Source organism: Mustela putorius, unplaced genomic scaffold (genome assembly GCF_011764305.1).
Source record: "Mustela putorius furo isolate JIRA1106 unplaced genomic scaffold, ASM1176430v1.1 tig00000196_pilon_pilon_pilon, whole genome shotgun sequence".
Classification (NCBI taxonomy): Eukaryota; Metazoa; Chordata; class Mammalia; order Carnivora; family Mustelidae; genus Mustela; species Mustela putorius.
In genome coordinates this window covers 12,204,583-12,224,209 of record NW_025421310.1, presented here as the reverse complement: position 1 = coordinate 12,224,209, position 19,627 = coordinate 12,204,583, and the positions used below count along the sequence as shown (strand labels likewise).

The 19,627-nt window shown below is 55.8% G+C and overlaps 2 protein-coding genes across 5 annotated transcripts in view; both read right to left on the bottom strand.

The window, feature by feature from the left end:
* SLC8A2 (solute carrier family 8 member A2) overlaps window positions 1-9,392 on the bottom strand; it is a 28,359-nt gene extending 18,967 nt beyond the window's left edge. The window contains exons 1-2 of the mRNA XM_004767473.3: window positions 9,247-9,392; window positions 4,031-4,720 (exon numbers count right to left, since the gene is read on the bottom strand). Of these exons, the coding sequence (XP_004767530.2) occupies window positions 4,031-4,705 (675 nt within the window). The 5' untranslated portion in view covers window positions 4,706-4,720; window positions 9,247-9,392. The remainder of the gene's footprint in view (window positions 1-4,030; window positions 4,721-9,246) is intronic.
* A 2,137-nt stretch (window positions 9,393-11,529) lies between these two features.
* On the bottom strand, window positions 11,530-18,819 carry KPTN (kaptin, actin binding protein). Of its 4 annotated transcripts, none has more exons than XM_004767472.3 (12): window positions 18,793-18,819; window positions 18,089-18,171; window positions 17,895-17,992; window positions 17,747-17,801; window positions 16,300-16,375; window positions 16,101-16,174; window positions 15,642-15,751; window positions 15,489-15,566; window positions 14,744-14,819; window positions 13,900-14,035; window positions 13,634-13,816; window positions 11,530-11,954 (listed from the first exon to the last, which is right to left on the bottom strand). In XM_004767472.3, exons 2-12 carry the CDS (start codon window positions 18,166-18,168, stop codon window positions 11,826-11,828), a joined length of 1,095 nt encoding a protein of 364 aa, XP_004767529.1. In that variant the 5' UTR covers window positions 18,169-18,171; window positions 18,793-18,819; the 3' UTR covers window positions 11,530-11,825. The 4 variants fall into 4 exon arrangements, with proteins under 4 accessions (XP_004767529.1, XP_004767526.1, XP_004767527.1 ...); XM_004767469.3 differs by lacking the exon at window positions 18,793-18,819 and adding an exon at window positions 18,503-18,786 and having other exon boundaries at window positions 17,895-17,979; XM_004767470.3 differs by lacking the exon at window positions 18,793-18,819 and adding an exon at window positions 18,503-18,752.
* Window positions 18,820-19,627: the final 808 nt, after the last annotated feature.

Here is a 19,627-nt window from a genome sequence, read left to right as displayed (position 1 = left end):
GCCCCCCGTCAGCCCCTCCGCTCCGCATCTCCCCGCATCTCGGTCCCTGCCCCGCTTCGTCCCCTCTCTGCTTCCTTCTTTCTCTCCCTGCCTCCGTCCCATTCGGCGCCGGTCGGTTTTTGAATCTTTTTTCCTCTCTGTCTTGTTGCTTCTGTCCCCTTGTCCGCCTTTTGTATCTTTTGTAGATACCCATCTCTCTCCCTTGTGAGATGCTTCGCAGTTTCTCTCCCCATCCCACCCCCACCCCCGCCTCTTTCCTGGTCGCCTGATGCATGCATGCCTCCATCCGCTCACCCGTCCACCCGTCCACCCATCCGTCCGTCCATCCATCCGTTCATCCATCCATCCATCCACCCATCTGCCTTTTATCACGTTGAGAACCACGCCCACCTGCCCCAGTGCCGGGAACCCAGCTCCCCTCAAGGGGCAGAGCCTGTGTCCCTTCCTGCCTCTCTTTCCTTCCATCTTTTTCTCCCTGCTCCACTTCCCCTCCACCCCTCCTCATCTGGGATGCCCCTGACTTGTCCAAACCCCACCCATCACCTAGGGCCTGCTCTCCACTCTACCTCCTGCTAAAGCTCCCTGATTCCCTCTCCCTTCCCCTCTCCCGCCCCGCCTCCCTGGACCAGTGACTACAGCCTTTGCCAGACTCTCCTTAGAATCTGGCCCTTAGGGACAGGACTTTGACTCTAAAAGAAGCAAAAGTTGGCTCCCCTTACAGCCTCATGCAGCAAGTTCCCATGTTTATATGCTACCTCCCCAGAGAAACAAGGAAAGACTGAGTCCAGATCCTGGTCTAGAAGAGGGAGGTCTGGCTCAGCCTCTTGCCTGTAAGGTGGGGGCGTCCCCAAGACTGAATGAGCTTATGTACCCCTAACACTTAGCACTGTCGGTTCCTGACACGTGGAAAAGACTCAGAATGTGAAATTAACATTACCATTATTATACTAACACTCACTGAGGTCCAGGACTCAGTCTGCAAGTAGTTACCTTTCTCATTAAAGATAAGGAAGGAACCATTAAAGGTTATTTACCATCAGAGGGCCCCCAGAGGTGTCTTTAAAATAGGCCCAAAAGGGAAAATATCTTTTCCGATCCAATGCCCACACACCTTGTCGCTGTGTTTACTGATGGCTCAGAGAGAAGGGCAGGACTTGGAAACAGCCTCACAAGGCCACCAGGCAGGTCTGTGAAAAGAAGCTGAATTTTCTACACAAGCTGTAAAATGAACTCTGGCCTTGTGTTCATTGCACTGGTCACTGTGTATATTGCAACAGGATTCTCCCAGACAGCCTCCAACCCCTAAGATTTGCCCCACCCCCTTGCAGGTAAATAAAAGGCGAATCTAGGAGACTTATATCTTCCTTCCAGGGCACCTACTGTGTAAGGGCATATTGACTTGCACACCCTGGGAGGGAAGTGAGACAGCTTTTGTGGACAAGAACACCCCCAAGCGGAGGCGTCTCCAATCTGGGGTCCTTTGTGAGCTGCCACCACAATTGTGGGGGGGGATATCTGGTCCAGCGACTCATGGGGCAGCCCCACACAATGCACACCTGTCCCACGTGCTGCCTGACCTCAGAACCTCCCGCTGGACATGTGCAGTGGCGAAAAAACCTGCTTCTAATAATTAGAATCTAGAACTCAGCTCTGTTACATGTATATGAAGTGTTTTCCTGATGCTCTAATATATGCTGAATGTGCTTATTTTTAATCTTGTGGCTACCCACTCCTCTGCTCGGCTCCTTGCATGGAACGTTTCCTGATCTTTTTCTTTCTCTTAAACCCAAACTTATTCGGTGAAAGTAGGTGCTGGCATCTGGTACCCACACCATGACTTTTAACGTAGCTATGAGACATCGCTTTCCTTTATATCAGTTTGGCCATATACAGACTTTCGGATAGCCAACAGCACAGGCAAGTTCATTAATGGGAGGAATCACTCACATTTACTCTGTCCTGGGCTTGCTGTTCTGAGCCCTTCCATGTGTAATTTGTTTGATCCCCACACCACCCTCTGGAGTCAGTGCTATGCTGATGCCCAGGTGACAGCTGAGGAGACTGAGGCAGACAAGGTCAGGAACTTGCCCAAGAAACAGCTGGGGAGCAGCAGAAGTGGAGTTTGAACCCAGTGTGTCTGGGTCCAGGGTCCATGCACTTGGCTACTGGGGAAGAAGGCCTCTCTTCTCTCATCTAAGAATTTCACGTCCAAGTAAAAGGTAACAAAGCATTTGCTAGAAAAAGGGAGCACTCGGTATGAAGGGTCAAGAACCAAGGATCCGGTCTAACCCCTTCCATGGTTCAGATATGAAAACTAAGGCCCCGAGAAGGTATGGGCTTTGCCTGAGGTCACACAGCACTTGGGGAGAAAACTCAGAGCCAGACCCATCTTGCTGCTCCAGTTCTCTCCATTGAGGAGGAAGTGGCACTATCTTGATCTCATGCCAGTTCCTTCCATTATTTCATGAAAATGTCCCATAAGCCTGGCCTCCGCGTTACTCCCAAAGGGATCCCCCATGGCGACTTCTCCACCCAGAGCTGTGATATTTTCAAGCTTGTTTTCTCAGTCTGAGCCTGGCTCCTTCTCGGGGTGGGGAGAATCTCTCTCCTCCACCCCCATCCCTACCCACTTGTCGCTCATGGTATCTAAAATTCTCTTCATAGCTTTGCTGTGACTCCTCATCAAAGACCATTTTGAAAACCCAAGCCAGTATACCATCCTTTCTATAAGCTCATGAGAACCGTGTGATGCAACCTTCTGTACTTTTCACCACGGCTTCCAGGAGACTCAGCATTCTAGTCATTATTCAGCTACAGTAAACATCTCTCTCCCTCTCTTATTCCTGTCTCCTGGTGTTACCATCTCCCCCTTAGCTCACCTGTGATTTCTGGTCCCTCCCTCTGCTTTTACATCACCTGCAAAGAATTTTTATACTTCTAACTTCAGCTGCTTCCTGGAAAGAGACTAGAATTGGCAGAACCAGATAGATTTGCGCAGAGAGATTATACACATGTGTGAAGGAATTCTGGGTAGCCTCAAATAAATTATGCATGTGTGTGAATGAATTAGGCCAGGCCCATAAATAAATTATGCAAATGCAGATGGCAGTCCTGGAGTTGTGGGAAATGAATTAGGCACATGTTTTAAAGGAAGACCAAGCAGAATGTGGTTAAGACACTGGACAAACGAGAGGCGAACGATTATGGGAACGTGGGTGTAAATTATGGAGCGGTGGGGCTAAATTTTGTTGGAATAGATTATGGAAAGTGGCCTTTGCAGTGGACTGGGCTTATACCTATGTTGGAAGGATTGCATATAAATTACAGTGATGTGGCATAAATTATCCTACCATCAGCAATCAATTATGAATGATGAATGAATTTTGCAAATCACAATTGCATATCTGGCCAATACAGAGCTAGATTACACAGATGTGGGCCAACGTCTATGCAGGCCCATGGATACATTATGCAAATTGTACCAAGTTACCCAAGTTGATTAGCACCGTCAGAAAATACAAGGCTGGATTATGCAACTGTGGCATGAATTATGCAAATGAGGTGGTCTTATTATAAAGACAGGAATAAATTATGTAAAAGACAGGGAGGGTAAGAAAACATGTGAACCTACCTGGCAAATACCTGGCTAGACCATGAAGTGGGTGTGGTATACGTTACACAGATCACAAGGACTCTGTTAACACATACGGCACCAAAGTGAGAGCTAAAGAGGTCCCTTCCAAATGGGTATAGTGTAAAATGTCACCCCTCTCTGGGTGGATGAGCCCTTTCCAGGGTCTGCAGAGCCATCCAGACATGGCTTGGGCATACTCGATGGACTCCAGCCCCAACTTGCCTTCAATACCCCATGCCCTCGTGCAGTGTACAACCTGCACAACTGAGAGGCCCTCCCAGATGTGAGCATGCATTTCTGCAAATACAGGAATCAGGTCTCCAAGCCCAGGGGGCCACCCCTCTGGATTTTGCAGACATACATGCACCAAGAAGGTGTCCATGGGTCCTTGCTCACCTGGACCACACCCGGGGAAAAGACAGCCAGGATGAGATAAAGCCAGACGTAGGCGAAGATACTCCAAGAGGCAGTGACAAAGAAGACTCTCAAGTGCTTGATCTTGCGGCTCTCACCGGCTGGGATGACATAGATGCACACGGCAATGACCACAAACATGTTGAAGGCAGCACTGCCCACAATGGTGCCTGGGCCCAGCTCGCCCGCCTGGAAGTTGTGGCCGCAGACCTCAATGACGGACAGCAGGATCTCAGGGGCTGAGGAGCCCAGGGCCATGAGCGTGAGGTTGGACACTGTCTCATTCCAGATGCGGACGGTGCCCACGCTGGTCTCACCGTTGGCCTTGGTGATGGTGATCTCCTTCTCCTTTGACGTGATGACCTCGATGGATGCCATGAAGCGGTCGGCGATGATGGACACGCCCAGGAACATGTAAACCATGGCCACAAAGTAGACCACAGCTCGTGCCGCCTTGTCCCCCAGGGACGGGTCATCGGGCTCCCAAACGGGCAGCAGGACCCCTGGCTGGCAGCGGTTGGAGCCCTGGCAGCCCCCGGTGCTGGCGTCACTGTCATTGGCCGGGGGAGGCGGCAGTGAGGGGGTTGGGGTGGCCGCCGCCGAGCAGGGGGTTGTCCCCAGGAGGAGCGCAAACCCCACTAAGGCCAGGGGAGCCATGGAGGGTGTTGGGTCCTGTTGGGGGAGGAGGAAGAATGTGGGTGAGGGGCATGGACCCCTCCCATTTGCACAGGAGCCAAGGCTTGCTGGGAGTAGGGCATGGGGGACAAGCAGAGGACTGACAGAGGGAGGATGAGGACAGAGGGAGATGCAGAGAGACAGAGAGGGCCAGACAGAGACCAGGGGAGAAAGATAAAAAGACAGAGGAGCGCCACACGCTGCTGGCAGAGTGTACATTGGTCTCTCTACTTTGGGGAACTACAGCTGAATATGCCGTGTCCTAGGACTCAGCTGTTCCCACTCTCAGGTACATACGCACCCAGGAGCCCTAGGTCATGTGTCTGCCAAAAGACACATCCGAGAATGTCTTAACAGCTCCCGTCTTGAAACAACCCAGATGCCTCTCAGCAGTAAATGGAGAAGCCCAGCACGGAGCCCTCACACCGAGGAATGTTATAGGGAAAGGGAACAGGCTGTTGGCCTGCCCAGCCACACAGACGAATCCCACAGACAAGGGAGGAATGAAGCCAGGCCCCAGAGAACACAGAGTGAATAATTTAGTGGGTGAGGCGAGGGGCTGGAGGCCCTCAATTCATGAGGTAAGTCTCATGGTTTCTGAGTTGGCCCCCAGAGGGCTCCTGTTCAGGGTCTGGGACATCTGTCTGTCTGTCTGAGAGGGGCTGGGGAGGGGCTGCTGGAGGGTCTTGCACTCACTTCGTTCCTGCAACGATGGCAGGTGTCTCTCTCCAGGAGCCCCCAGGTCTCTGTGAGGTGCCCGGGTCTCCAGCAGCTGTGACATAAGGCCCTGTGTTGGACTTTTGGTCTCCTTTGTGGGTTGTGGGGTCTCTACGGTTTCAGTACTTCTCCTCCAGCCTCCGATCCTGGCTCTGAGTGGCTATCTCTGTGTCTTGCCTCAGTTCCCTTTAAAAATGCAAACTAGGGGGCACCTGGGATGGCTCAGTTTGTTGGGCATCTGCCTTTGGCTCAGGTCATGGTCTTAGGGTCCTGGGTTCGAGCCCCATGTGGGGCTCTGAGCTCAGTAGGGTCTGCTTTTCCCTCTCCCTCTGCCCTTCTCCCCAGCTCATGCTCTCGCTCTCTCAAATAAATAAATGAAATCTTTAAAAAAAAAAAATGTAAGTCAGTTCACCTCTTCCCTCTGCTCAGAACCCTCCACGGCTCCCAACTCAGTCTCAGCTAGAGTACCACAGCCCTCGTCCTGCCTCATGAGGTCTTGCAGGATCTGCCCCACTTGTTCCCTCTCTGGCTTCGTCTCCCCCTGTCCCCCTTGCTTGCTTGGCCCCTGCCACCTCAAGGCTCCTCACATACTAGACAAGTTCTTGCCTCCAGGCCTTTGCACCTGCTATTTCCCCTTCCTGGGATGCTCTTCCCCACATATTCACTCTCTCCTCTCCGGTTCTCCACCCAGACATCACCTTCCTGAGCTCTCGATTAAAAATGACACCACCCCACTTCAGGGTGTCCCTAGCTGGTTCTTCAGTGGAGAGGGTCAAGGCTCAGAGGTCAAAAGCTCATTCAGTGCCCCCGGCACCAACTCAACTCCCTCTCTAAGAGTGGCCTGAACTCCCAGTTCCTCTGCCCACTCTTGCATTGCCTTGGTAACCCAGTAGCCTATTAAAAAAAGGGGGGGAGGACTGAGAGAAGAAAGACGGTCGGTCGTCTGAGCCTACAACTTCCTGATCCTGTCTTGGCCAGTGCCTCCAGGTACCGGATATCATGTCTGAAAGTTCTTCTCTGAGTCTAACCCATAGCCTGCCCCCAAAACACGCCCACGTACTCACGGGCAGGGAGCTGGCTCCTGGGGGAGGGAGGCAGAATGTTGGCAGAACTTCCCTGAGGAGTGTGTGTGTGTGTGTGTGTGTGTGTGTGTGTGGGGCGGGGCGAGGGGGATTCTTAAAGGGCCACCACACAATTAGCCCCTCAACAAGGCCCCTAATGATACATCCAATTAGCGGCCCCCTAATTAGCAACAACTTAGGCATAATTACAAACCCACCAGGATCCAAAGCAAAGACTCACTCTCTTCTCCCTCCCTTCTCCCTGGTTTTCAGGAGTGAGGAAGGCCACCTGGGAGTCAGGAATTCATCTCGAGCATCAACTCCCTCTATCATGGGAGGGCCCTGGAAAGTGCCCCCTCAAGTCCAACCACCCGTCCCTGCTGGTGAGGTCCTCCACGGAGACCAGAGTCTGGCAAAGGGTGTCCTCATGCCTGCCCTCCTTGCTCAGGGGCTGGGCAAAGAAGCCTGCCTCAATCCCTTTTCCGGTAAAACCTGGTTTTCTCTCACTGAGGCCTTAGGGGAGGAGGGGTCAGACAGAGAAAGCGTGAGATAAATATTTGTGAAATGAAGAACCAGGAGCTCTGAGTCCTGTTGCCGGGGGACAGCTGGGCTTCCTCTGCTAGACGCACCCGCCTCTGCCTCTCTCCGTCCATCCGCCAGCAGCCCTGAAACCTAATCTGAGTTTAGAACCCAGGGGCAAAAGGATCAGGTTGAGGCCAGGGTAGGAGGGCCGATAGTGGCATCTCTCCCTTTCTCCCCACCCTCGTGGGCAGGCAGCCAGCTGGGTCAGTGGCGAGTACCCCAGGTCTGCCTCACATGCCTCTCGGGGGTCTTGGAGACCTTCTGCCTAGAGCGGGACTGTAGGCGTAAGTGGGGGAAAGCCTAGTTTGGCTTGGCAGGTGGGACCTCCTCCCTCCCTCCTCTCCCTTACCTTGGCAAGGGAGGTGGCTGTTCCTGGTTGTGGTCTGGTGGGAGCAAGTGTTGCCCGCCACCCCTCGGAGGGATTTCGAGGTGGGGACACAGGCTTCTAAACACACCCACTTATTGCTCCGGTGGTGAGCCAGGCTCTCCCAGAACCACACCACATCCCGGCCTGGGATGGGGGGGGCACACACATAGTCACAGTGTTCAGGGCCATGACACCCTGATAGGTAAACTGAGGTCCAGAGGGAGGAAAAAGCTTGGCCAGGTGAAGCAGCTTCAAATCAGGGGCAGGAGCAGGGGAGGATGGAAACGCAAGGCATGGAACTCCTAGGCTGGTGATCTTCCAAACCCAGCTGGGCCCCACGTGGATACTTGAGGACCTCACCCCATCCCAGCCAGGGCTACAGGGTAGGCTCTCCCCTTTCCCATGGTCACGAACTCTCACCCAGCTTCTCTAGGGTCCACTTTCCCCAGGAAAGAAGATGTACTGGCCAGGGACCTCCAGACTCAGAGGGGCCCTCTTGGAGCCCCCAGGGAATGGTGGAGTAGCTTTGGAGAGCCACCCCCCCACTGAGAGGTCTGAGGCTGGCATGCCAGGAGGGATGGAAGTAAGGCTGCACAAAAGACTGGCCTGACCCACGCCGGTGCCTAGTGCTGTGCCTGGAGTACGCAAGGTGCTCAGTAATCGTCCAAGGAACAGATGAGTGAAGCAAGCAATGGACAAAGGGTGAGAGACACAGCAGTCAGACTGTAGGAAGGACCGGTCTAGTCTCTACGAGGGGGAATGGGAAGGCAAGATGGGAGGACTGCTGCAGTCCCCGCCACAAAGAGTAGAGGGTAGACTGCAAGAAGGACTGGCCTCCGGACGCCAGATACAAGGCAGGGGAGAGGAGAGGAGCTCTGTTCTCATGGAAGGGACAGGGTACAAACCAGCCAGAAGGATGGGCGGGAGCTCGGCTGAAGAAGGGGGAGGACTTTGGGGGACTCCGCACCTTCTGGGGGAGCCCACTCTCCAGGAGGGGGAGTCTTCTTCCTCCAGGTCTCCCCCTTGCCAGAGGCGGGGACAAAGGTGTGTGGGAGGAGAGTTAACCAGCTACCAGGGAAGAGAGAGACAGAGAAACAGAGACCTCATACCTACAGACGGAGAGGGAGAGAAGGAGGGAGAGGGGCAGGGAAGAGAGAGGGAGACACCCACAGAGACAGAAGAGATAGACACAGGAGAGGAGAGATGGGAGAGAGAGAGACAGGGACACAACACACACAACACACACAGATGGTGAAAGAGGAAGGCAGAAAGAAACCAGGGACTCAGAGACAGAACCCCAAAAAGACACAGAACAGACCCCGGCACAGAAGGAACCAGAGGGACAGAGGCGAGAGTGAGGGACTGAGAGACAGGGACACAGGCAAAGGGACTCAGAGAGGCGGCCAGACTCTGCAGGACAGGACCCCCAAGAGATGTGGAAAGACAGACAGACGAGACCCAGATGCAGGAAGGCGGAGGTAGAGGGAGAGAAGGGGAAGGGGGACTGCCCCAGATGGTGCCTCAGTGCCCCCTCAGTGCCAGGAGGCACCCCCTCCCCAGCCGGCCATGCTCCCTAGAACACAGGAGGAGCTGAGGATGTTGGCTGCTGGTGGCGCCCCCAACCCACGGAAGGAACCTGGTATCCCCACCCGGGATATGCAGCAACCCCCAACCTCCATAAACGAGCTCAGGGAAAAGCCGCTCCTGGCTCCTGAAATGTCCCCCTCTACCAGCCTGCCCAGGCAACACCATCCTGCTCCCCACACTGCCCCTCCTCCCCAACGAAGGTCTCTTACCTGCAGCTGCAGCCTGGAGCAGGTCCCCCTAGCACTGGGCTGGCAGTGGTGGGCGACTCCGCCCGACAGAGAGAGAGAGAGAGAGAGAGAGGGAGAGAAGCTGGAGACTGAGAGGGAGAGCCAGGGAGGAGGGGAGGGAGAGGGGATAGAGGGAGGAGAGGAACAGGGGGGAGGGACAGGGGGGGAGTCGGGAGAGAGGGAGGAGGAGGGACGGGGGAGAGTGCTGGGAGGGAGGAGGAGGAGCCACAGACCGAGGGGAGGAGGAGGAGGCGGGGAGAGGGGAGGCTGCCGGGGCGGGGGAGGCTAGGGGAGGGGCCTGGAGAGAGGAGGCTGGGGGGAGCCTGAGCTTCCCACCCACCCTTCAGGTTCAGCACCACAGACCGGGGACAGCGGCGGAGGGTGCTCGGTGTGTGCGTGTTGGGAGGGGTTGGGGGTCATTCAGAGGCATCCCTCCTCCTCCCCAACACACACAGACTCTGATCCATACAAGGGCCAGAGAGGCACGAACAGCTACAAATAGTTACAGGCTCACAGAACCAGGGGGAGGGCAAGAATGTTTAACCAGAGTCAGATCCAAATTCACATGCTCTGCCTCCAGACAGAACCTCGCCCAGCGGGCCCGAAACAACCACAAAGGTACCCATTAATAATAGTAACAACAGTTGCCATTCATACCCCCTTTACCTCGTGCCAGGCGGTGTTAAACACTTTTTTTTTTTTTTGGTAAGTGACTGACAGGTGTTGACACAACTAGTCCTCCAAACAACCCCATGAGGTAACATTATTAGCCTCATTATACAGATGGGGAAATCGAGGCACAGAGTGGCCAAGCGGAGCTTTGGGCTTCACACCCTTAACCACTCCACGGCACGTGTGGTCCCACATGCGGGAGCAAGTGACGAGTGGTCAGCAAACAGCCAACAGCCGGGCGAGGGGCCGAGTCCTGAAAACACACAATCCTGAGCCCTGAAGGGGACACACGCTTCATATTCACACCATCACTGACTAAACTCACCAAAATCCCACGCCAGAGTCCCACTCCCACCCAGGACGGGAGGGGATGCAGCTGAGGCCCGTGGCAGGAGAGAGGAGACCCCGCCCCCGCCACTGTGCCCAACACGGGTCCAGGCTGGACAGCCTTGGGCGGGCTGCCAGCAAGAGGGAGGCGGTTCAGCTCCCTGCAATTTCCCACGCTTGGGTCCAGGGTTCTGGGAGCTGACAAGGGCGGCCAAGGATTGGTGGGCTCCTGCCTCCCTAAAAACCCACCAGGTGGCTTGGTGTTTATGGTCTGTGAGCGTGGTCAGACCATGGGGTGGACTTCCTTGGTAGGAGGTAGACAGATGGCCAGGATGCCTGGGGGATCTGCCCCCTCTGCCCTGGGAAGCAGGAGTCCCACCCAAACCCTGTCCCACGGACGAAAAAGCCCACCCTCTCCACCAGCCTGGATCCCGCTCAGGAATTTCTTCCCCAACACCCCCCCCCCCCGCCCCGCCCCACATAAGCTATTCCTGGCCTGTGGGGGAGGGCGAGAGTTCTCCTGATTCCTGCCCTCCACTGGTCCTGCAAATACAGGCCGCTGCTTCCTTCTCCCTTGCCATAGACAGGGCCACAGGAGGGGGCAACTTCTAAAGCCCTCCCAGCCTTGGGCCAGGGAAATCAGCCCTGTCTCAGACTTCCTGGTCCCTGGATCCCCTGGGCTTTCCAGTCTTTTCCAGTCCAATCAGGTCTAATCCTGGGCCTTTCAGCATGGCCCACCAGGGGTCTTTCCCTCCTGGGTTCCATCTAAGCATGTCTCAACTGGGATCTAAACTCAGTTGCTTTCTGCTGGGGTCTGACTTGGGCCCTTGGCACAAAGTCTAACCATAGTAATTTGTTGGGGGTCCAACCTCAGCATTATTCATGGTCGTGGTGGTGGGGGTCTAGCCTCAAACCCTTTGCTGCAATCTGACCACAGTTTCCCACAACAGCCCTTCCCACCCATATCCTTCCTCTGAGGCTTAATTTCCTGTACTTCCCCCAGGGGGTCTAATCTCAGTCCTTTTCCGCTTCTGTAACCTTCTACCTTGGTTTCATTTCAGCCTTTATGGCAGGTCCTCATTTCCGTCCTCTGAGGTCTACACTAGGATCTCACCACAGTCCCGGTTCTAGGTTGAACCTTGGATTTTTCTCTCCCCATGTGCCCCTCTCTCCTATTCTTCTGGGCGAATCCAGCACCCAACAACGAGCCTGGCCCACGGCAGTTGTCAAACACTTGCCAGAACAAAAGAATGAAGACAACTGAAGTCCACTTCCTCTGGACATATAAATAATCACAGGTTGACCAAGTCTCCATGGGGGTGATCAGGGGGGTGAGACTGTCCCATTTTTCAAACGGGGACACTGAGGTACAGAGACAGGAGTGCGTCAGCCAGGCCTGCAGTGCACAAGGGGGCAGAGTCAGAGCACTGACTCCCAGTTCCACCATCCTGGGGGGCCAGGGGAGACCCTCCCTTCCTTCAGGAGGCTTCGCCACTGTGAACGGTTAGAGGCAATTACTCCAGTGACTGCCCCTGGGCCTGGGACGGGCAGTGGGTGGGAGCTCAGGAGGCCGAGGTCTCAGTGGGCCCCGGACCCCCTCTGTCCCCAGGCCTCTGCGACTGATGTCTCTTCTGCTGCACTTCATGCCGAAGCCGGGTCAGAACCAGTTCTGATGCCTGGACCAGGCTGTGCTGTGGGGAACGAGAGGGGGCCGGTGCTGAGAAAGATCAGGAGGGGCGCAGGTTAGACCACACGGGAGTTCGGCAGCGGGAGGTCGGAGAGTGGACCAGCGTGTGGGGTGGGAACAGGTCTCTGTGATGGGGTGAAGGTTAGACCCAGGAGGACGGCCTTTGGTGAATTTCCAGTGGGAGGGACAGAGCCTTGGCCGAAATGTGCGGGTGTGAGGTTTGAACTCAGAAGGGACAGGGAAGGACCGAAACACGGGAGAGACACACATTGTACGGTAGTGAGGCTGAGGTTAGCCCATAGTGGGGGAGACAAAGGTGAGACCTTGATGACAAAGGACAGGCTAATAAGGGGCAGGAGGAAACCAGCAAACTGAAAAAGGGAAGAATGTGGCACCACATGAGGGACAAAATGAGACCCTGGTTGGAGGGTCTCAGGCTAGACCCTAATAGAAGGGACAGAAGAGATTACAGTGACATGCCTTGAATGAGGCAGAGGGTTGAGGGGATGGTTTGGCCACAGAAAAGGGAAGTCCTCTGTCCCACGGTTGGACCCCAGCCTCTTCTACTGGGATCTAACCTATGTCCTTTCAGTTCAGGCTCTAACCTCAGACCCCTCCACTGGGGTCCATCCTTTCTCCTTTCTGCTGAGGTCTAGCCTCGACCATTCCATTGAGGTACAGAATGTAGGAAAAGACCCAGGCAAAGCCTGCAGAGGAGCCAGTACCCTTGACCTCTGAGAGAAAGCAGCCAGGCTAGACCACAGAGACAGGGCCTTGGAGGTGGACCAGAGGCAAGGAGAAGGCAAACAACACACCAGGAAACAAGGTAGAGTACAGCCTGAGAGGTGGCGGGAGGCCACAGGGGAAAGGTGAGAGGTCAGACTGGATGAGCTGCAGTGGGGGTTAGGGTTAGACCCTGGACCACTGGAGCGGTTGGGTACTAGACCCCAGCGGGGGTTATGGCAGTTGGGCTGCTATGCGGGGGGAGTGAGGGGGTCTAGGTACTGCAGAAGGCCGGACGACAGACCCCATGGTTCAAGGGCTGGCTCACTACAGGACGTTCAGGGATTAGGCCAAAGCGGGAAGGTTCAAGATTAGTTAGATGCCAGGGGAAAAGCAGAGACTGGTTGCGGGAGGGCTGGAGGCTGGACTACAGGGACAGTAACTCCCTGCCTGCCGTGGAGGGCAGAGGTTAGACCCCAGAGGAAGGACTGAGGTTAGGTCACAGGGAAGGGGGTAGGAGTTGCAGGGAGGGCAAAAGGAGAGAGTCAGACAAAAGGCATGGAGCCAAGGACTGAAGGTAGGGAGACTGAGGGTGGCTGGGGGCGGACAGCTGCCCGGGCGGGTTCCCTCTGGCAAGACAGTCCCCTCCCGATTGGCTGCCCCGTCGGCCCTGTCTCTCGGGACTTGTCCTTGGCCAACAGGAACTGCCTCCTGGAAACAGTTACTCCTTCCTCCGGGGGGTGGGGGCGGCCCACGGTCCCCCCGCTGAAGGTGGGCTCAGGCTTGCCGAGCTCCTGTGCGGTCAGGCCCCTGAATGCATCTCCTCGTGGGGCTCCTCCCCGTCCCCTTCCGTGTTTCTGGGGGAGCGCACCCTTGACACAGCAGGGGTGCACCGATCCCCCCACTCCCACCCCGAGGTCGGGCTCAGCGAGGGGAACCCAAGGTGGGGAGCCCAGCTACCTGCAGGATGTGCACGCCCTTCAGGGAGACCACGGCGAGCTCCTGCAGCCCATCCCCAGTCAGGTCCACGTGCGCCATGGCCAGCAGCGGGCTGGAGAAGCCCCGTTGCCACAGCAGGCGAAATCCGTGCTCGGCCTGGGGCAGCCCGCACTCCGAGCCGAAGTACTTGTAACAGAGCAGCTCCTGCAGGGGATGGGGGGCGAGGGTCACACGGGGATGTGCGGCAGTGAGAGGGGACATGCGGTGGTCCCATCCCTCAGCCCCACCTGCCCGTAGGTGGCCACCAGGACTTCAGGCCTCCCGTCCAGATCCACGTCGGTGACCAAGCCACAGAGGACGCTGTCAAACTGGTCACTGCCGGGCAGGAGAAGCTGGTCCTCGAGGCCCCGGCTCAGCAGGTCCCTGAGGGTCCCCGGATGCGGCAGGGAGACCAAAGTCACACCACAGTGCCTGCCCCCTCTAGGCAGCAGGCCCGGGCTGGGGGCCCACAGTGCTTCCCCTTCCCGGCTCTCGGCCATGCTGTTCCTCCCGACACCCAGACCCCCTCGTCTCCAGCCTGGCCATCTGCATATCCACCAAGGGGAACCCAGATCATTTCCTCAGACTGTTCACTGTTGCCCAGAAGGGACACCCACCCACACTGCCCCCTAGAGGCGGAGCCGTCTCACCCCTGCACAGAGGACCCTGTTGTCCTTTCTGGCAACACCCTTGCCTCGAGTCTGGACACGCACAAGGCCTCTGGGAAGCTGGCGTGGGGGGCTCGGACCCCACCTGGACACCTGTGCTGCCCACCAGGGGAGCCACGGCTGGCTGGCTCTGGCTCCTGAGAGCAGACTGGGACATTTTCAGAAATTTTGCCAGCTGACTTGAAACCCACCATGGTGGGAAGAGGTACGCCCCCAAAACTGGCCACCCTCTGAATCAAGGCTTTCTTACGCACCGAGTTGGCTCATAAGCTCTTGCCCACACACTTGTCTGGGGGTAGTGGGCATCTCCGTTCTCATCCCAAGGCCGCAATGCAGCCCCGACCAGTTCCAGACCCAAACACTGACGCTCCCCTCCCGGGGGGCACAACCGCCTTGACCCGCCCCACCTGGAACAAGCCCTCACCTATATACTACTGCCGGCTCCAACATGCTGGCCACGAGCACGCTGTACTCTTCCTGCTCTGTGGGGTCCTTGGTCTCTGGAGAAGGGACACGGATGGGGGGCACTGAGGGGATAGTCTTCAGGCTCCTCACATCCCCCTCACCCCCGTGTGAGGGCGGAGACCCGAAGCTGTGCTAGGGAAGGATGCATCGAGGTCGGATCATGAGAGGTGGAGTGAGGGGAGACGCCAGGAAGAGGAGCAGGTGTGAGGCCAGAGCAGGAGGGAGAGAAGTGAAGACCAACCCAGAGGGTAGACGGCGGCCTGCCAATGTCAGGCGAAGGGAGCTGCCAGGGAAGGGCCCAGCAAGAGGAATGGAGCAACAGGTGTGGGTAAAGGGGAGCCTGGGGAGGAGGAGGAGGGCAGCGTGGAGTCCCCAGGATTGGGGCTGGGAGAAGAGCTCAGGCTTAGATTGCAGCAAGAGACAGATGAAGAGGCTGGCGGGGTGGGGAGGTGTAGGAACAGAGGAAGTCTGCAGGTTGTGGGTTAGACCACCAAGGGAAAGGCAGAAGTTCAACACTAGGTTAGGTCTCGATTAGACCATGGGGTGGTAAGTCACTGAAGTACAGTAGGAGAGCACGAAGGGGAGGGAGTGGGCCTGGGAGGGATGGGGGACGTGCCAAGGGATCGGACACTTTGTTCCCAAAGGGCATGAATCTGGGTGTGGGGGGCCTGTGGAGTTGCCCCCCCACCAGGCCCAAAGCTCACCCCTGGGGGCCGAGAGGCTGAACACGATGACCCGGGAGATGGGGCCGTCCTGCAGGATCGTCCATGTCTGCAGGACCTCTGTGGGGGAAGGGGGGATTCAGGGCTCTGTCCCCAGCCCCTAGCCCCCTGCCCCGCCCCCATCCCAGCCGTCACCTTGGCTTCGCTGGTCCACGTGGGCAACTCGGACATAACCGCTCTGACAGCCAAGAGCGGAGAGTCGCCGGGATGTGCCAGGGAGGTTGTGGACGTCAAGCCAGAGGACGCTGGTGGGTGGGCGGGCAGACCGTATGGCTGGAGGGCATCACTGGGTCCTGGCCCCATGTTCTGCCCCTCAAGGAGCATCCACCCCCTTCCTGTAGCCCTGGGACCCCGCTGGGGAGTCTGATTTCTCTGAGGTTACCCCTACCACCTGCTTTCTCAGATCTCAGAGTCTGTTTTGTGTTTTTTCTGTGGACACCACCGTTGACCAGCTTCTCCTAAGTGGCCTGAGTTTGCTGAAGTCCCCTCTCCTGCCCAATTTCTCTGAGGTCATCTCTATCCCCGCTACCCCTGATTTCTCTGAGGCTCCCTGCTCCCATCCCCATGGGCCTCGCTTTCCAGGGGCTCTCTTACCTACTGGTCAGGTTCGTGAGCTCTGGGAAGAGGTTTTCCACGGGCTGTTCTTCAAACTGATGCAGCCCCTCGTTCTGGGGGAACCAAGACCAACCCCCACCCAACCCCCGACCTGGGAGTCAGTGGCCGGCCTCACACCCAGCACCAGCCAGTGGCAGCCTGGGCAGGGCCCTGCCCACCGTGCCTCCCTCTGCCTCACCTCCTTGTACAGATGAATGGCTGGGTCATTCCCACTCAGGAGAAACACTGTCTCGAGCTGATTCCCGACCTGGACCCTGAAAGCAGAGAAATCTAGAGCCCCAGTGTGGTAGAACTTTCTGAATCGCGGAAACCTTCTGTTTCTAGAGCCCTCATCTGCTAGAACCCTCATTCTGGCTATGGATTCAGGCACGGAACATGGGACTCTTATATTCTAGAATACCAGAACCTCTTTAATCTAGAACTCCAGTGTTCCAGCAGTTCTGTTTTCCATCTCCTTTGAAATACTCGAATTTCTAGAAACTGCCACCATAAAAGAGCAGAACATCCAAATCCTAGAGTCCAGAATATCAGCTTCTAGAATTCTCACCTGCTAGACCAGAGGCTGGCAAACTATGACCTACAGACCAAATCCAACTTACCCCCTATTGCTATAAATAAAGTTTTATTGAAACACAGTTACACCAATTATTTACAAAGTATCAATTTCTTGCTACAGTGGCACAGCTGAGTAGTTATAAGAGAGAGGATCTAGGGGCACCTGGGTTGCTCAGTGGGTTAAGCCTCTGCCTTCAGCTCAGATCATGATCTCAGGGTCATCTCCTGGGATCAAGCCCTGTATCCGGCTCTCTGCTCAGCGGGGAGCCCATTCCCCTTCTCTCTCTGCCTGCCTCTCTGCCTACTTGTGATCTCTCTCTTTATTAAGAGAGAGAGAGGATCTAGCCCTTAACAGAAAAACTTGGCTACTCACTGTGCTAGACCACTGGTGTTCTAAAATGGAACTCAGAGCTCAAGTGGAATTTTCACACTTTGGGATTCTAGAAACCTCACAATCTAGATGGTCTGTATTCTTGAAATATGAGAATATAAAATAGGAGAATGACTTTATCACTAAAGAATCTCAGAATTACCAAACTGCAGAATTTTAAAATCATGGGATCTCAGAACTTGTGACTCTAGAAATCTCAGTATCTCTGGATCTTGCAGGATCCAAATCTAGCACATTGGAACCCAAGATTCTAGATGTCCAGAACACAGGTGCTCAATCAGCTCTCAGATTAGCTAGCTCGGGGCTGAGGCTGGTCCACAGCCACTTTAAAAGCACAATATTCGGGGCGCCTGGGTGGCTCACAGTGGGTTAAAGCCTCTGCCTTCAGCTCAGGGTCCTGGGATCAAGCCCTGCATCAGGCTCTCTGCTCAGTGGGGAGCCTGCTTCCCCTTCTCTCTCTCTCTGCCTACTTGTGATCTCTGTCTGTCAAATAAATAAATAAAATATTTTTAAAAAAGCACAATGTTCTAAAAAAACTGGAGTGTGACTGTCTACAGGCAGGTCTGCCTTGTTGGCAGGAGCCTCCACTGTGTGCACACACGCCTGCGTGCATGCGCGCTCACACACACACACACACACTCTCTCTCTCTCTGTTGTATGACACCTGCAGCTTACGTACTCTGCATGGCACAGCTGGAAAGGAGTGAACTGGAGCTCCAGGTTCAGGCAGCTCTCTGTAAGGGGAGCACACGCAGATAGGGACCAGGCACCTGACAGGTGCCCCCTCCCATCTTCCCCTACCCTCCTTCCCTCGAGGCCACACTTACGTGCAATGGAGTCAAGGTTGTACTCAGAGCCAGGCTCGTAGTCGCAGTAAATGTTAAGGAAGGGGCTGCCCTTGTCCCCTGAATCCTGAAGTAGGAAACTGGCCTCAGGGGAGAGCAGGGGCAGTGAGAGGGATTTGGGTCAGGCGTACAGGGACTGTAAGGAGGGAATGGGTAGATGGAGGGGGCCTGGATACCTTGATGAACGTGATTCCCACCACCAGGCCCCGCTTTGGGGGTGACTTGTTGAAGGTGTCAATGGAGACAATCTCTGCATCCACTGGGAGGGGACAAAGTGCACGTCAGGCAGAACCCTATATATGCAATCATGGTGACCCCTGATCTCTAGGACTCACTAATCTCTGACCATGGCAATTACCATCATCTCCTGGTCCCTGTGAATCCTGATCACAGCCCTGGTACGAGGGATCCTAACCTCCGGGTCTCAGGAATCCTGAACCCTAACCATTGACAAGATGCCTCCCGATTATCAGCCTTGATACCTTTCAGTCACACTGATCCCATTTTCTCACCGCGGTGACCCAGTTCAGAGCCTCAGAAACCTTCTCAACACCAAGTTCGAGGCCCCCCAACCCCATGGCGCCACGCACCGGGAATGTAGTTGAACTGCAGCTCCTTGGCCACGGGCCGGATTTTCTGTCGGAGGTCTTGGTAGCGGAAGCCCAGTACCTTGCCTTTAAGGGTAGCGGCCAGCAGCTCCCCGCGCCCGCCCGCACCGCCCGCCAGCCCGTACACATTGCTCTGCGACGAGAAACGCGTGAAGCTATCCTCGCGCAGCGGGCACGGCCCTGCGGCCACGGCCGCCTCCCCCATCACGCCCCTCAACCACTCACCCCCCGACAGCGCCCGGCGCCGCCGCCCACCCTCCCCATCTACCCACCGCTCCCTATGCGACCTGAACCGCCGGGTGCCCGCACGTCGCGCAGACTGATGACGTAAAGAAGCTGCCGTCGCTGCCCTTTACCAAGATGGCCACCCGCCGGGCGGCCAGGGCTTCCGTCCCATGACTGCCCCACCGCGCGTGCGCGTTCCTCTCCGCTCCTTTTCTGAGGGCTGCCGCTAGCAGATTGTGGCCTGAACTGGGGGGCGGTCTCGTAGTGCAGTGTGGAAGGTACAGTAGTAATCCTAAAACTCCGTATCGTCCTTACGTATCAGGAGGTGTTCTAAGCGCTTTCCATCTATTTATTTCAAACTCAGAAGCAGGCTGAGGCAGTTACTAGGTTTTACGAAGGAATCGAGGCTCCTGAGGTAATCTGCGTCCTATAGCACAGCTGGTAAGCAGCAGTAGTGGAATCCAAACAAGATAGTTCACAGTCTGTTGTCTTCATCACGTTCCCTTTAAAGTGGTTAAATGGATTCCTACTCAACGAAGAAGGATCTGGCTGTCTGTCCCGGCAAATAACCACCTCCTTCACTGAATACCTACTTGGTGCCGGCACGTTGGCCCCGATTGTCACGGAATGCTGACAACCACCCGGCTGTGGTTACTCTGAATTCATTTACTCAGCATTTATTGAGCACTTCCTGTGTGCCCGGTCATCCTTTATGTATCAGTCTCAACAAACCCTTCCAACTCTGCAAAGAACTTCATTATCCCAATTTACAGAGGATGAAATTGTGGCTCTGATAGGACTCAAAAGTGGTGGAGACTGGGGTGTCAGCCCGGTGTTTCTGACTCTGGGGTCTTCAGGGGTTCACATACGTGCCTCTTTTTT